This window comes from Aptenodytes forsteri, unplaced genomic scaffold, assembly GCF_000699145.1.
Source record: "Aptenodytes forsteri isolate BGI_AS27 unplaced genomic scaffold, ASM69914v1 Scaffold319, whole genome shotgun sequence".
Lineage (NCBI taxonomy): Eukaryota > Metazoa > Chordata > Aves > Sphenisciformes > Spheniscidae > Aptenodytes > Aptenodytes forsteri.
In genome coordinates, this window is record NW_008794715.1 from 54393 (window position 1) to 70619 (window position 16227).

Genomic DNA, 16227 nt, shown 5'->3' on the forward strand with positions numbered 1-16227 from the left:
AAAGGATGGGCAAGCTCAGCCCTTGCTGGAGTCTGGGTGTCTCAGCAGCTGGAGCTGTTTGCTGGGTTACCTGCTTGTTGTGGATTGGAGGCTGGGTAAGTGGAAGCCTCTATCACACCAAAGGTGCTGTGCCTGGGAAACTCAGTGACTCATGGGCTTCTTACTGCATACTGCAAACAGTAGGAAGAACTTTTGTGGTTCTGTGTTATTTCTGAGGTGTGCAGAAAGTCTAGGAAAACAAAGCTGCTCTGAAAGTACTAACGTTTTCCTGGTTCCCTGTGGATTATCTGTGCCAAGACATAGTCTCTTTGTGCAGGTGTGTATTCTGCAGAAGGAATTGGCATAACAGCTCTTGCTTCAGCAGAAATAAGCTAACTGAGAAACCAAGGAAAGAGTTTAACCTGTAGCGTGATTTAATATCTTAGAGCAGCAATTAACTCTTTATATTGACTTGGGCTTTATGATTTAGCGTCATGATTAATGTAATTGTAAAGGTAAGATATGGGGACTTGCCTGGTGCTGTGTGCTCCCTGCTGCCTGTACCCCACTGGGAGGTACCCAGATGCCTCCTATGAGCTGAGCAAGAAACAGCTGTTCCCAGTTAGGCAAGCAGTGACTTGAGAAATGCCTATAAAGAAATGCCCCTGGTGTGATGACCTGTAACTACCTGAGCTGGCTGATCTGACATGGGTGCAAAATCATGAACCACCCAGTGTGCCAGCCCAGGCATTTCCAGTGAGGAGGGAAAACCTAGTATTATTATGTGAGGTGCCTGAGCCTTCCTTGAGAATTGCTCTTTGTCATCCTGGCTGCCACATTCAGGAAAGCGCATTCAAGCTAGAAGGGGGTAGAAAATGGCTGGATTACCTGCTTCTCCCCATCCATCTGCATTTCTTATGAGAAGAGGTTAAAAAAAGCTTGTCCTGCTAATCCTACGCAAGTGAAGTTTGAAGGGGAAGTGTGAGGCAGGTTAAATCCTACTTTGCAGAAAAGCTGTTTGAGCCAAGAGCCCTTACTTGAAAGGTAAGATTTCCTTTGCAGAAGAGAAGATAAATTAAAATAAAAGGGTTGTGAGATGTTTAAACTGGAAATAGGAAAAAGTTGCTGCTGTGCATATAGAAGAGAGAGTCTAAAAGCCTCAACCTCTAGAACAACTATGAGCAAAAACCTTCCCAAGCTCATCTTCAACCTAGCTCTTTCACAAATTATTTTGCATTCTGTGGGAGAGGGCTCAATTCACTGGCCTGGAAGGTTCCTCCCAGCCTTAGGTACCTATGTATAAAATAAGCAAAATTGGGAGAGCACAAGGCAGGGAAAAAAGGATTTAAGAGCCTCCTCTTTCACGAAAATATAGATGCAGGAAAAAATGAGACTGAGAACACTCAGACCTGCTTTGTATCTATTTCTTTGAGGCTTTCCTTGGTACAGGTGCATGCCTTATGCTGTTATAACTTATGCTTTTGCTTGGAGAGGTAGAAATAATGGTGATAAGTCTGGGGAATGGCTCTCCAGAGGAGGAAGATGAAAAGCCTTATAAAGTTAGAACTGAATCCCTCGTTTTTTCAACTACCCTAGATTTTCTTGCTGCCCTGGCTGCTCCTGGCATGCTGTGAAGCACAGAAGACTATTTCTGAAAAGGTGGCAGGGTGGGGGTCCTGGTGTCCCTGTTGTGTCCCTCCACCGCCAGTGAGACCAGAGAAGAAGGTCTGTAGCAGTGACGAGTTGGTACTCTTCCAATGAGCAACGTCTGGAAGGGTTTCCCTTTCCTGGTGCAGGCCAGATTTTTACAGCCGGAGAAGAGGAAACTACTCTGGGCTTTGCTGAGGATGGTATATGTTTGATGCACAATTAGGCAGAAGAATCAGTGAAATGAGAGGGATTTCCTTAAATACATTATTTACTTCCCTGACTCAGAACTAAACAGTTTCAGAATCTCATCCCCATAAGATGCCAAATGCAGCGTGAAATCCTTTACAGCTATCTTACAGTATGAGTTAACTTCTTAGCATCTGGGAGGGTGAGTGGCATTGGCACTTCTGCCTCCCGCAAACGTGCCATGCAATCTAACCTCCCAGGGAAGCATTAGGGGGAAGTCTGCTCAAAGCATGCATGGAAAGAATTATATTGGAAGAATTGCACTGGTGAACTTGGCCTTAAAAATAGCTATGCCTGCCTTGAGCAATGCAGAGTCCTGTCTCTAAACCTTACTTGGAGGCCTAATATGTTTGGCTAAGGTTGTGGCTGAACAAATATTAACTGTACCCTCCAAAAGGAACTAGCTGGGAATTGGCTGCTGTGCAGTAACTTGATAAAAAGGAAGTTTGCATTGGGTGCCTAGATGCAGGCGGTTTGGAGCCATCTTTTATATACAAGCGACGCGTTGTATCAGGTTCTTGTGATATTGGCTTTAAGACAAATTAAAGAAGATGCAGGAATCTGTCCATACCGAGGAGCTTCCAGGACGGAGCCTAAACTGCACGGGTTGCCTCTTATCTTCTTGTACACCACAATGGGATCCTGGTCTATTAAAAAGGTTTCTCAGCCCTACTGGATAATATATTAGTAGTTCTAAAAAAGTGCAAGTTGACAGTACATATTCCTTTTGTCAAAGTTCATCATCATTTTGCCGGCAGCAAATTTCAGAGTTTTGTTTGTGGTTATGCCTACAGTATAGTGCGGCAGCTTATGTAGGACCGCTCAAACTTGTCCTGATTCAGCTGCAGGTTATGAGTCATCTTTCAAACTGTGAGGAAACTATTTGATTCCCTTTCTAAAAAGTGAATTTTTGGAGGGAGAGGAAATGAGGCCAACTGGCCAATGAATTAAATATTTAATTAGAATGTATTTCCAATACAGTTATAGTCAGAAAAATGACAATATCAAAAAGCATTTCTACTCACTGTATGCATTTGAAGTTGTAGCCTTTTAGCTTATAAAAAGAAATTAAAAAAAAAATAAAGTCTTGTCAGCATTGGCCCTGCAAGGCTAAATCACCTATGGGTACATAGACTGCTTTCTGCTCAGTCTCATATTTCATGAACAAAAGTTTCGGACAAGTGCCAATTACAGTGTTTACCGCTGCTGCTGAACGTGCTAAAGAGAAGCCAGCTTGATTCCTGGATCTGAAGTCATTTGTAATGTTGGTAAGGTCCAATTCTTTTTTTTTTTTTTAATTTGAAATGAGCAATTCTGACCTTGAGTGTGTGGTGGAAAAGGTAAACATGAAGCCCAGCTGTGCCTAGCTCTGTGTGTGTACATATATATATATACACATATATATGTACACACACAAATGATATTGGAGAATTACTTTGCCTATTAGTGTACTTGAAATAAAATCACTTGCTGCTCACAGATGTACTGAGATGGCTCGTGTTCTCAGTGCTACGCAGGCACCTCCTGGTTTTCAGAGATAATCGAATTGCTGCAGAGAATGCCGAATCCTTGGTGACCTGGGAGCTGAGTGACTCTTCTATATTGATGATGTTTACCCAAGCACGCTGCACTCAAAGGCCATAAAATAAATGAGAAATTTGATTAGTTTCCGTTGCCACAGAGCAGCGCTCAGTTTCTGTTTAGCTACCATCAAAGTGTCTAGACGCAGAGCATCTAAACTCTTCATTGACCTAGTGATGGTGAGTCTAAGCCAAAAGCCCAAGTGTCTGGTTCCAAGATCTAACTGGACAGTACAGAGGCATTTCTGTCCTGACTGTACTCTGGCTTGTTGCTATTTCAGCAATGCCTGGTGTTCAGAAGGAATCCAAATACAACGCTGTGGCTTTTGCTTCCAGGTTTGCCAAGCAGATTTGACTCTCAGCTTTTGGCTGGAAGCCCTTCTTCAGAGCTCATAGTACCTGGGGCATCCTGTCAGACATCAAGGAAGCACTGACCCACTAGCTTTATCATTTCTGGCAGTGCAGCCTGTTCCTGCTTTGAGATATCTAAAGAAGGCTTCCTAAAGTTTTTTATGGAAATTAATTAAGCTCTGCAGCTGTGTACAGAAAGGCAAAGAAGCACTCAGCAAAGGAATGGGCTTTCTTCTCTTTGGGGTGTCAGAGTTGTCAGTGAATGTATTTTTTGAGATCTAAGGGATCTACCTCCTAGAACAAGGATCTCAAATACCCCTGGGCCCATGGGACTGAACATCAGAAGGGCCATATCTTAATGTCTATAGCAAAATAAGTGAACAAACCTAGTACTGTTAAGCACTCTCCTGCCTACAGGAGCTCCAAAGGTTCCTTCAACAGGTATCAGATCTATCTCAGAGCTCTCAGGCTTTGGTTTGTTCCCCAACCTACCCGTAACCTTCTCAAATCTGCCCATAAGACAAAATGCACCCAAAGCTCGCATGGGGTGGACTCCTCAGCTGGTGTGAACTGGTGCATCTGCATTGGCTTCAGGGGACTTCTCCAGGTGACAGCCCAGGCCAAGAGACCTGCAGTGCCTGGAGTACACCCTAGGCCTTCACAGCAAAAGGCGCCTCATGAATATAAATGGTGCGGATCTGGAAAGCTAATATTAAACTGAGAGGGTTTGAGTATGTTTTGTATTCTTTAAATTAAATGTATGCCACTTGCTTCTTAAAACCTTCTGCAAACAATTCTGGGGTTAACTTATTCAGACAGCTGCAAGAAAACTTCATAAGTCACCTTTAATAACTAAGACTATGTGATTCCATTTCAAGTTGTTCCTAGGCTATCAAAAAGATATGGTTCAAAGAATGTTTAAAATATTTCAAGTCTTTCAAGTTCCCATCAAACTTTCCAAGCTGATATTCATCTAGCTTACACTGTTGTCAAAGCAGTAAGTTTAATGGAGTGAGACTAACTCTGGGTTTTCTTGTTCCTTTTGTTCATATAAACCCAGACCTGCAGTGTTATTTTTGAAAGAAAAGAAACATGTCAGAGAAAATTATTAAAAATAGGCTCTATTTCCCTAAAGGACTTGTTAACGGGTCACATACATGGCTTATGTAAATATGTAATCAAGGTCTGTTTCAATAGAAGTGTTTTACATGAGGGCTTTAGTAACAAGGGCTTTGATATTCAAGGTATTGGATCAAATACCAAAAAAGCATAGTATGCCTCAGAGATGTAAAGCAAATACCTGAACACTAAAAGGGAAGTCCCGTGCCTATATTCTGAAGTTTATTTTTGTGAAGGGTCAGTGTGTGTAGAAGCAATTGTTATCAGCCTTGCAGAAACAAATTGGGTTATCTTTGATTATTTTTTCTTTGAGAGAGAGAGAAAAGGAAGCTCCTAACAAAAACAGAATCAGATATTGGGGCTTTTCTTCTAGGTTTAGGGGTTGCTTTCAGCATCAGCACTTGGGGTACTGCCCACCGAAGGCTGGCTAGGGAAAGCCTGGAGGTAGGCACCATCCCCAGATTCACAGGAGGCTTTTGGGCCCAGTTCTGTTGTTTGATGGATTTTGGCACCACTCTCTAATGAAAGCCCATTTAGCGCAAAGGACTGGGACTCCACGGAGACATTCAGAAGGTGGCAGAAATAAAAAGGGGCTCAGGATATTTGTATTCAGTTTCTAGGCTTAACACAAATAATGCATTGACCTCTTCTAGTTTAAGAGCAGGTAATATTCTTCAATCTTTTAGCTTGTAAACTGTCAAAGAAAATGAGGTTTTATTTCAGGCATATGATCTTTAATTTTTTTTTATGCTATTATAGAAACTTCCCAAATTGGAGGTGACAAGAAATGTCGCTTTTATTACTTATCTGAACCATTTTCCTAAAATACAGTAAGTGATTTCCCCATACTCTGTTCCAGCATCCACTGAATAAATATCCTGGAGCAAGTATGTGATCCAGCATCTTATTTTTAGCATTTGGAGCACAGGCCCATGCACCAGGGAATTTTTTAGCAATTGCTTTAATGGTGCTGTGTTTACAGGACCAGCATTGGTATTATTTATTGCCAATGACTTGCAGAAATTGTTTGAATCTCATTTGCACAATGGATGGGCTGGAAGACCAGTAAGGTCAGGAGTACTGTGGTAAGCAGCACAGGAGGGAGAAAGGGTGATTTCTTTGTGTCTAATCTATCAAATTCTCATTACAAGAATTTCAGCCTTCTCGCCTCTATATGTAGTCAGGAGAGGTTGCTGCTGCTGTCTTCTGGAGCTGGATCTTATCAGCGAGGCAGGCAGGGAAGAAGGCTGTTGCTGCAGCTATTCGAAGGGGGAATAAAGCCCCCTTACAGCTCCCTTCTGGTCGCTTGTATAGGAGCTCTGTTTAGACAACGGCAAGCATTGAAGAAAAATGGCTAAGAAAGTTTTGCTATGATGGATTTTCAGGAGAGGACGAGTGCTGTCTGAGAGACATCTCATCAGCGTCAGCCCCTAATTCGGGGAGCTGAGCAACACTGCCTTTTTTGGTTGCATTCGCACAGCGTGCCCGGTTCCTGGTCACTCCTGCTTCTGCTCGCAGCTCTAGACCAAACGCCAACAAGCAGAAGGAGCATTCAGCATGAAGGGCTGGAACAATTTCCTTGTTGTGGATGGTATTACAAAGTTTACGTGCTCTGTTCATTTTTTTTACGATGTGGTCCTTGTTCCTAACTCATGCCCACAAGCAGATGGGCCGTCCTGCTCGGCGTGAAATGGCACGTCATAGCCCCAGCCCCTGTACTAAACCAGTTCCTGCTCTGCTCCTTGGTTATTGTGTACTTGTTTCGTGTGAAACTGTGGCTAGAACTTGCTCTGCCTCCCAAATAAAAATCCCTAATGACTAGGCTACTGGGTGAAACTTCCCTGGTGTCCCTTGTCCCCTGAGTCTTTGGAGTCGCTCTTGCTGGGATAGGCATGAAGCCCGCTCTCTTGCTTCAGGCAAGTGCTCTCATGATTAGGTTGGTGTCCAGCTCTGTCTCAAGACATGAAAAGCAAGCCAGTCTTCTGCTCCACAAAGGGATAATTAGCTTCCTACCTCCAAGAGACAGTCTGGTGTCTCCCAGGTTTGATAATCCTCTTACAAGTCTATATACACCCCGTCCCAGGCAGCAATGCTGGTGCGTGGGTCCCCTTCTTGGGTATCTGCCTCTCTCCATGCTATGTCTGGGAGATAGCCAATAAAATGGTTTGTATATGAGGAATTTTTAAATTAAGCTTCATTGTTTTTTCTTCTTCTAAGACAAAATTCAGACGCACTGTACGTACCCAGCTCTCCTTGGCAGACATCTGTTCGAGTAGCTCCTCCAATTATAAACTGAGGGTTGGTGCACAACTCCTGAAAAGACACATTTTCAAAGTATGCATCACCCTTTCTGGTCTGAAAAGTCCCCATTTCTTGTTCATTGTTTCAATGTGAAGGTTCAAAAAATATTAAACACTTTCAGCATTTCTAAAAAATATATCCTTTGTCCTTTATCTGATTAACATGGTATCAGAACAACGTTGCCTTATTAAATTGAAAACTGCATGTATTTTTTGGAGGCAAATCCTGAAGCCCTTTGCTACTTGAGACTGTCAGTGATATTGGTGAGAATTTTTGCTACTGTGGGGACAGAGGTGAAAACTCAACCTCGGCATTTACATCTTATTTTATCTTGCTGTTGTTTTGCCCCAAGAGTGCAAATGAGTTGCTGCTGGGTCTGACACTGGAGCTGTGTTGAGCTTCCACTGCCACCGGCATGGAGGATGTTCCCCCACCCTGACCCTGCTTCCTGGGAGGCCAACCACGCAAATGCTTTTATTAGTGACCCCTCCCTTTCTTCCTGGCCCTTTGGGGCCAGCCAAGTAGGTTATGGCAATGACTGTTCCTCCTATCCCCGCTCTGAGCCCTCCAACAATTCATGCCCTATATTAGGAAGTTAATATTGTCTCTGTAGAGACAAAAGCCTTCCCTTTCTCCTGAGCGTTTTCCATGAGCTTCTAGATGGCAGCAAGGGGCAGTTTATAGGAAGCCTAACTTGGTGACTAGTGCTGAGGAAGGCTTAGGCAGTTGCCTGCTCTCCCAGAGAACAGCAGTTGACAGCTCTGAGCATCCCCGTGTCACTGAGCTGCGGAGACAGGGACAACCCAGAACTTCGTGTGTGTGTGATGAAGAGCCAACTTGTGAATCTCCTCTCACAATAGGTGTGATCTCAGCTACGTCCTTTTTGCTTCTGTGGTTATCCAGCTGGTCAGTCTTGGTGGATAGGAGTCAGAAGTAGGTTACCTACCACACAGAAAAGGTTTTGTGTCGGTTTTTCCCTCCTCCCTCTAAATCAGTGCACTTGGTGGCAGTCAGCTACGTATGACTTATTACTCACCTAGAAACCTGTCCTTTCTGAACCACTGCCAAGTGCCACATACACCTTTCTCACAACTGCATTTCCACCTTCTCTCCTTCTATAAATGCACTGTTGAAATCGGAAGATGTCTTCGATGGCAGAGTGTCTAGCACTCACTGCCTGCAAACCAGCAGTCACAGCCCGGGGGGAGATGACCTTAGCAGTGGATATTTATTTTGCAGGGCGCATTTCTCCAGCAGGTCTCTTCCAGACCGCCCACTGGGTCCTGCTGCCTGTTTCAGATGTGGGCAGGTAAGTGGACAAGTATCCCATCAGCCTGCAATTGTGGGCAGTTTGCAGATGGAAACTTGTTGGCTGGTTGAAAAAGTCCAAGCAATGAGCAAAGCTGTGATCTCCCACAGGAGTCACCCGCAACCCACAGAAGTAGGTCAGATCCAGGTTCCTTCACAGGAGGGCAAAGCAGGGGTTTTTTCCCCAGCACGTGTGCTTGTGCTGCCTTGCAGCAGGGTTGGACTCTGCCCCATGCACAGGGATAAGCCAGTGGGTCCAGGTACTTGCGAGTTAAGTGTCCATAAACTGCTTGTGTCTCTGCTGAGTGCCAGGAGGGCAGAGGGGTCCCAAGTGGGCAGGTCTCTGGCAGGCAGGGCTGGGACATTTAACCCTGCTGGATTTCAGCCCTCGGTCATTCCTGACCGCACTGCACTTGTGACTGTGCCTCTGCCTGCACCGGGCACAATGTTGTTCTTGCATGAGGAACCAAAGTATAATTTAATGAGTTTTCTAAGGCTGCTGGTCTGCCAGAGTAGGCAAAGCCAAGAGATACATCACAGTACTTGCTGCTGAAACATTCAGGTGCCAGAGTGAAGTGCTGATGGACAAATGGGGTTGCCAGGGTAAAAACCTGGAGTTATTAAACCTGCAAATTTCCGTTTCTCACTTTTCAGGTGGAGGAAAAAAAAAAAATCTAAGCCTTCAAATTTTCCCTTCTTCTCTCATTCTCCTTTCCCCCATGAGAGGAAGGTAAGTTGTTTGGGTTTTTTTCCTTCCTTCCCCTTTTTTCAATTGTTCTTGATGTTGCAAGGAGGGGCAAAATGACAAAGGAGGAGCAAAGTAGGGACAGAAAAAAATGACTGAAATATGAAAGTGCAGAAAAATCTCTGAAGCCCTTATTTTGTGGTTTTAAAAAAGTCCAGCATCTAATCTTTCCTGATGAAAATGACCATTTTGAAATGAAAGGCCATTTATAGGACATACGTATTTTGGTAATAACAGTTCCAGTCAGTTGCTCTTTAACTCCTATAGGTGGCTTGAAGCGAGGCAGAGGATTTTATTTAAGTATTAGCCTGATTTCCTGAGGTGCACAGTGGCAGGACCATGGTGTGGATACAGTTACAATTGATGGCCGATATCTCCTGGGGTGCCCTGCGCTCTCTCTGGATACACATGGGGCGTTTGCATCCGTCTCTGGATTGTACCCTGGCCTCCTGGGGTGCCCTGCGCTCTGTCTGGATACACATGGGGCATTTGCATCCGTCTCTGGATTGTACCCTGGCCTCGTAGCTCCGTGGAGCTGGGATGGACAGAGAGGAAGCAGGTTCCCATGAAGCAGTTATAGGATTCCTTGCTTTGTAAAGGGCTTAGAAGATGTTCATTTCTTTTTTTTCCACCCCCTTTTCAACCTTGCTTCTGCTAACCATGGAGGTAAAGCAAGATGGAAGAAAAAACCAAAACATACCGGAATCAGTTCACCACTGATTTCTCATGGATGTTCAGGTGGGCTTTGATTAGATCTGAACCCAGTAAAACAAGCAGTTATAAAGCACTCTTACCATGGGGCGCTTCCAGATTATCCCCTGGGTTTTGAAGGAGTACGGTCCCAGGTCCTGGTAGCCCAGCGCGGAAGGACAGGCTGGGAACTCCTCATCCTTGAACAGGGTGCCAGCCTGCAGGCACTGCTGCTTCAAGGCTTCATAGTCCTGCTTCAAATACTTGATGGCGTTCCTGTTGGATCCGAGCCCATCCGCGGCTGCTCTTTCTTGGCACAGCCTTGCTGTGACCCTGGACATGCCTGCGCACCAGCCTGCCCACCCGGCGTGCGGCACGGCTCTGTCGTTGCCTCCTGGGCAAGAGGAGGTGAATATAGGCAGGTAGGAGGCTCGGGTGGAGCCGGGGGCTGCCCTATGTGCTCCAACAGCCCTGGAGGGAGGAGGCACCAGAAGTGCAAATATGTACCCAAGATGTACCTGAGAGATGCAGGCAGGGAGCTGGCAGGGGCCGCAGCCGGCACTGCTGGGTCTGTGGGCACTGCCTTGTACTACTCCCCCGTTATTTGCTTAAAAGCTTATAAATTCCCTGCCCCTTTTTAAAATACACTTTTAACAAGGAGCAAGGGAAAACAGTGTTTTTGCAGACATGCCTATTTACACATGGAAAGTGCTTGTGTGTGTTCAGTGTGCTGAAAGTCAGGTTTGAGGACCAGCACTTTAAAAATCCAGATTAAGGTGGTTTAAAACTCCGTTCCTTCCTTCTGAGGTCGGGCTTTATCCTGTTGGAGGGTATAGCAGCCACAAAACCTGGTGCTGGATATCTACTGCTACAGCTTACATGGTTATGGAGATGTCAGCGAGTTTTAAAGCCAGGATCATGTTGTAAAGTTGAACCCACTTCCAGCATAAGTGATCTTTTTTTAAAAAAATTGTCTTCGGTACTCTCAAAGCAGTGTGATTTTTATGAATTAATTAATAAGCAATAAAAGGTGTGAACTTGACAGAGCCAGAGATGGCCACCTGGCCATATGACCTGTAGAGGGCAAGGATACAATCCAGGAGCATGACCCAGGTCAAAAGTGGAAAATTCTATCACCAAATAGGAGGCAAGCTGGCACCCCTGCTCCCCATCTCCAATGTGACCTTGGGCAAAAGTCACTGTACCTTCCCCACCTATACAAACAGGGTCTTGGCTAGTGAGGTGCTGGATATCTACTGCTACAGCTTACATGGTTATGGAGATGTCAGCGAGTTTTAAAGCCAGGATCAATGTTGTAAATTGAACCCACTTCCAGCATAAGTGATCTTTTTTTAAAAAAATTGTCTTCGGTACTCTCAAAGCAGTGTGATTTTTATGAATTAATTAATAAGCAATAAAAGGTGTGAACTTGACAGAGCCAGAGATGGCCACCTGGCCATATGACCTGTAGAGGGCAAGGATACAATCCAGGAGCATGACCCAGGTCAAAAGTGGAAAATTATATCACCAAATAGGAGGCAAGCTGGCACCCCTGCTCCCCATCTCCAATGTGACCTTGGGCAAAAGTCACTGTACCTTCCCCACCTATACAAACAGGGTCTTATCTTGGCTAGTGAGAAGTTAGCCATCGTATTTACAGTCTTTTGGTGGTGTTTCCTGCATGTAAAATGTTTACAAGCCAAAAAAAAAAAAAAAGCCTTGGGTGCAGAAGGCTTTTTAGACCTTAAAAAATAGTGGTTCCTGTTCTTGTAGTAGAAAAACTCCGAGTTTCTACCCATTTTGTACTGACAGAGGGGTGCACACCTCCCTGGCAAGGTGGCTGCAAATGTCTGTCGGTTCAAGAACTGAAGCAAGAGCAATTTACCGCGGAGCACAGCTGCTCTCTGCTGTCTTCCTATTTAATGCCCAGGTTTCCTCAGCAAAGCCCACTGCGTGTTCAGCTGAGAGCTGGGTAAACAAGTAACTTTGTTTGCTAGGGAGCATGTCTGATGACTGCCCCTTGGGAACTTTAGACAGGAGGTGTAGGGACGGGAAGAGAGAATTTTTAAGGACCGAAACCTGTTGAGATAAGGAATCCAAACAGAGGCTAGCCGGGTTGCTTGTCTGCAAATATTTGAAGAGTGTGAATGCAAATAGGAAATTAAATTACTTGGTTGGTTCCAGGTCGGCACAGGTAGAGAAGGCTGGGCTGAGGGAATTACTGTACTGGTTATCTAAAAATTAAACTAATACTGTTAAAATTGAGTGAAGGAGAAGAATGGCCAGAATTTCATCTCTGTTACATTTCAGTACTTCTAGGTGTGCCTGTACTTAATCAGAACAGAGGGTGTAATAATAAAGGGTTGAGGGGAGGGTTTTTTCTTTCCAGCATGGATTTTTTTTTTCCTGACAAATAGACCCATTCAGAGGTACCCACTTTCTCTGCTCATGAGGCAGAATACTGGTTTCTTTCCGTCCCTGCACCAGCCTCTTACACTGAAATTTCCTCTGTTCCCAGAGGCACGTTCCCATTTTGCTGTGCTTGCTGTAAGCTGCAAGCTTTGGCAATATTGTTCATGGAAAAGCATGGTGGTGTGGCATTTGGGAAATGCCATTTTGATCAGGAATCTTTTTTTTCCCCATGTACTTTTTTGGACATACACTTGATACGCTGTGTGCTCTGTAACTCCAGTTGCCACTGGACACGAGTGTGCACAGAAGGGGTGAACCCTTGTATATCACCAGTGTGTTAAGGTGTGATACAGAGGAAATGCAATCAGATTTTAATCTTCATAAATTCCAGCAAAATGTGCTGTAGGATTTTTTCTGTCCTGTATCTCCCATTTGGGAAGAGGCTGAGGACAACCATTTTCTCTGACAGAGACTTGGACCAGGTACCACCCAGTGTGTCCACCACAAACCTCTGCTCCTAGTGACCTGTAGCACAGCACTTCAAATCCATTTCCAAGCTTGATTAGCAGCAGAATGATTTCTTTTGTGTAGAAAGTGATACACAAGCACCATCTAGAGGATATAAAGAAGGGGAAAAGATGACGATTGCATAGCTGACTACAGCAACAACTGACAGTTACATTATGGGGGAAAAAGTTTTCACGTTCTCCATGACTCTCAAAAACTGCTGCTGAAGTGGCATTAACCCCTAGGGAAACAGCAACCAGAAGAAAAAAATTAAAATTATTCTGATTTCTGTTCCTTCTGAGATTTGCATATTTTTTCTGGCTCTTCCTGTTTTCCTTCCCCTCTTCCCCTTTCTTGTTGATAGCAAGAGGGTGAGAGAAATGGGGAAGAACAGAATAAACCAGGAAAATGCATCATCTTGGTTTCAAAGAAGAATCCGCAAATTCCATGAAATCAAAACTGTTCCGTATATGTGAGAAATCTTTAAGAGAAATAACTGCCAATTACCTAACAGTTCTAGATACATTTTTGCTATAGTGCATTAGAGGGAAATGAAACAGCTCCCCTGTACTGCAGCGCTTTGCTAATGAGAATTAAAGCTGCTTAGCTGTATTGTAGACCCTACAGCGTGAAAAGGGATTAGCTTGATTTAGAAAGCTTGCCTTCTCCTGTTCTAGATGTATGGGCTCCTGCCCACCCTATTACTGTGAAAATGAAGTGACTATTAATAGGCAGACTATTGCGAGCTATGAAAGGTCCTAAATGTTTGTCTGTAAGATTATTCTTTTAGAGGATGAACTATTTCACTAAACGTTTGAGGTGGGGGAGTGTTGCCGCAGGCTGCAGCCTAGTGGGTTCCCTACAGGGAAATGCATCTGAAATTAGCATTGATCCTGCTCATTTTTTTAATAAAAGCCAGAACATTGTTGGTGCCTGAGGAGGAGGAAGATGATGTGCTGCAGCGGTAATGCCTGCACCCCGGGTGTGAAGCTCCACAACACAACCAGGCTGACCCAGGGGAGGTGTTTCAGCACCATAAGGAGCTGGGAAGGGCAGCTGTGTTTGCAGGATGACCTAGGTCTTTTTGCCACCTCTCGCTGCCTTGGCCGGGGCTGCAGCCAGTCTTGCACTGATGAGGAAAGCTCAGTCCCTCTCCAGATCCCAGCTCCAGAGGGGAAAGCAATTCCCTTCTTGTGAAACACCACCACTGCTGCTGCAAGCCTCCTCCTACGGGAGGCCACCCTCATCCTGGTGAGGACAGGGCAGCTCCTGGGAAGGAGAGCAGGAGCCCAGCAGGTGCTTGGCCCTGTTTCCCCCTTCCTAGGCAGTTGGCCAGTTGCTCCCCATTGTTCCCCCAATATCTGTGTATAGTGGAGGGCAGATGAGCAAGAGGGAGGAGGGATGCTGCGAGGCAAAGCAGCACTGAGCTGCTCACAACTGCTGAGTGCGGGTATAGGGAAGGAGAAGCCCATCCTAGCTGGGACTCCAGGCTGCAAGTGGCAGCTGGATGGTCCTTATCAGCAACCAGCATAAGCTGCTGCAGCAACAGCTGAAACTACTTAACTTGCAAAATGTGAGAGTTAATGACTTTTTTGAAGAGCTGCAGGTGTGCAGAGAGCTTAAGAAAAAGTCAAATTTCTTTTTCTTTCTAAAGTTGCCTAGTTTTAGGGGGACACTAGTGGGTAACTATTCTTGGTACTGCCATTTTACCTAGGAGCATTACACTGGTATCACAGTCAAGTGGAAATCATCCCTTTAAAGACAACGGGCATATTGTGTATGTAGAAGATGAAGGGACTGGCTTGTGTAGTGCTCAAGAGAACTTCCTTCCCGCTAACTGTGGACTCACATCCACATCTGCTGCTGGGCTGGAAGCAGCTGACTTGTCGACTTACCTGGCTGCAGAGGACTTTGTGGGTAGGCTGTTCAGATGACTGCTAGTACAGCCAACTTCCCATATAATAAGTGAGATCCTGTATTACACGAACATATCCTTGTCTATCATCAAACCACCTGGGACAGTACAGCCCCTATATGTTTGGAACCAGTCTAACAAGCCATGGTGGCAAATATGCCTCTTCTCTGCATTGCCCCAGGTACCTCTCCCACCGCCTACTTGAATCCTTGCTGGCTCAATTTCCTTCTGGCTTTGCTCCCTTCTGTCCCTCTCCTTTTCTGTTTGGCTCTGTTTCAACCCCCGTCCCACCGCAGAGACTCTAAGAAAGCTGTGGTAACTCTGACTGCACAGCGTGGCCATATAACATGCTTGTACACACTCGATCTTCTTGATCATTGTCCAAGCGGAGGCTATCGGCACGCTGCCAGCAGACCCTAGAGTGGTCTGTGAATGTCATCTATGCGATGCAGGAGGGATAACTAAGAAAAGCAAAGTGATTATATGACAAACTTCAACCCAGCTTAAACTTCTGCATCTACTGGAAAGTGGCTAGAGGAGTTCACAAACCAAAACTGGTTTTATGGGCCAGTGAAAACCACTGCTTTAAATTGACACTGGTTTCCTTTTACCATCACTCTTGAAAAATCAGAGAAGTCTGATCTGCGGCAGCTGCACAGATTTGAACCACTGTGTGGAGCCAAACAAACGCCTTTTGAGCAGCTCTACAGCTCCTGGATCTGTCATGTTAGGATGCAGCACGGCTCGTTGTTAGTTAAACTCTGAGGTGGTCAGGTGGTGAGGTGCTGTTGCCTCTTAGTCTCCTGGTTCAGTAGATGGCCTTCTTCCCTGCAAGATTATTCAGCAGTGCTTAATGAATCGAAACAGTCGAGCAAAACCATCCTCTGGTGTCATACTGTGTCCTGCTAGAGCTTCAGCACAGCTATACTGGAGACCTTGGCTAACAGTGTACCAGTAATAGAGTGCACACAGCATGTACCGGCTCTGTTCAGAGAGCACTTATGGCACGCAGCATTACTTGATCCACTTCCAGTTCTCCATGTGTGACTGATTTTCCACATGCCTCAATATTCAGCTAAAAATAGCATTATTCTCTTCATTAAGGAGCCCCTCTGACCTGCAAGGAAGAACCGACACCTTCAAAGCAGAGTGAAGTTGGTCTGTGCCTGGACAGGTTTACGGACAACCTCACAGGCAGCATCAGGACTGCTCCCTTGGATGGCCATGACCTACGCAGATATCTAATTCTCATATCTAACTTCAAAAAGATTTTGGGGGCCTCCTTTGCTATACTGTGAATTGAATGGGCAATGCTTACCTTGTTTTCCTATTCGATAGCAATGGTTTCCTACGTAACTGTAAGTAGAATCATAGAATCATAGAATCATTGAGGTTGGAAAAGACCTCTAAGATCATCGAGTCCA

The 16227-nt window shown here is 45.0% G+C and overlaps 1 protein-coding gene across 1 annotated transcript in view; it reads right to left on the bottom strand.

Moving 5' to 3' along the window:
* Window positions 1-10310, bottom strand: part of CAPN8 (calpain 8) — a 30344-nt gene extending 20034 nt beyond the window's left edge. The window contains exons 1-2 of the mRNA XM_009273834.1: window positions 10074-10310; window positions 7169-7238 (exon numbers count right to left, since the gene is read on the bottom strand). Of these exons, the coding sequence (XP_009272109.1) occupies window positions 7169-7238; window positions 10074-10310 (307 nt within the window). The remainder of the gene's footprint in view (window positions 1-7168; window positions 7239-10073) is intronic.
* Between the last annotated feature and the right edge of the window lie 5917 nt (window positions 10311-16227).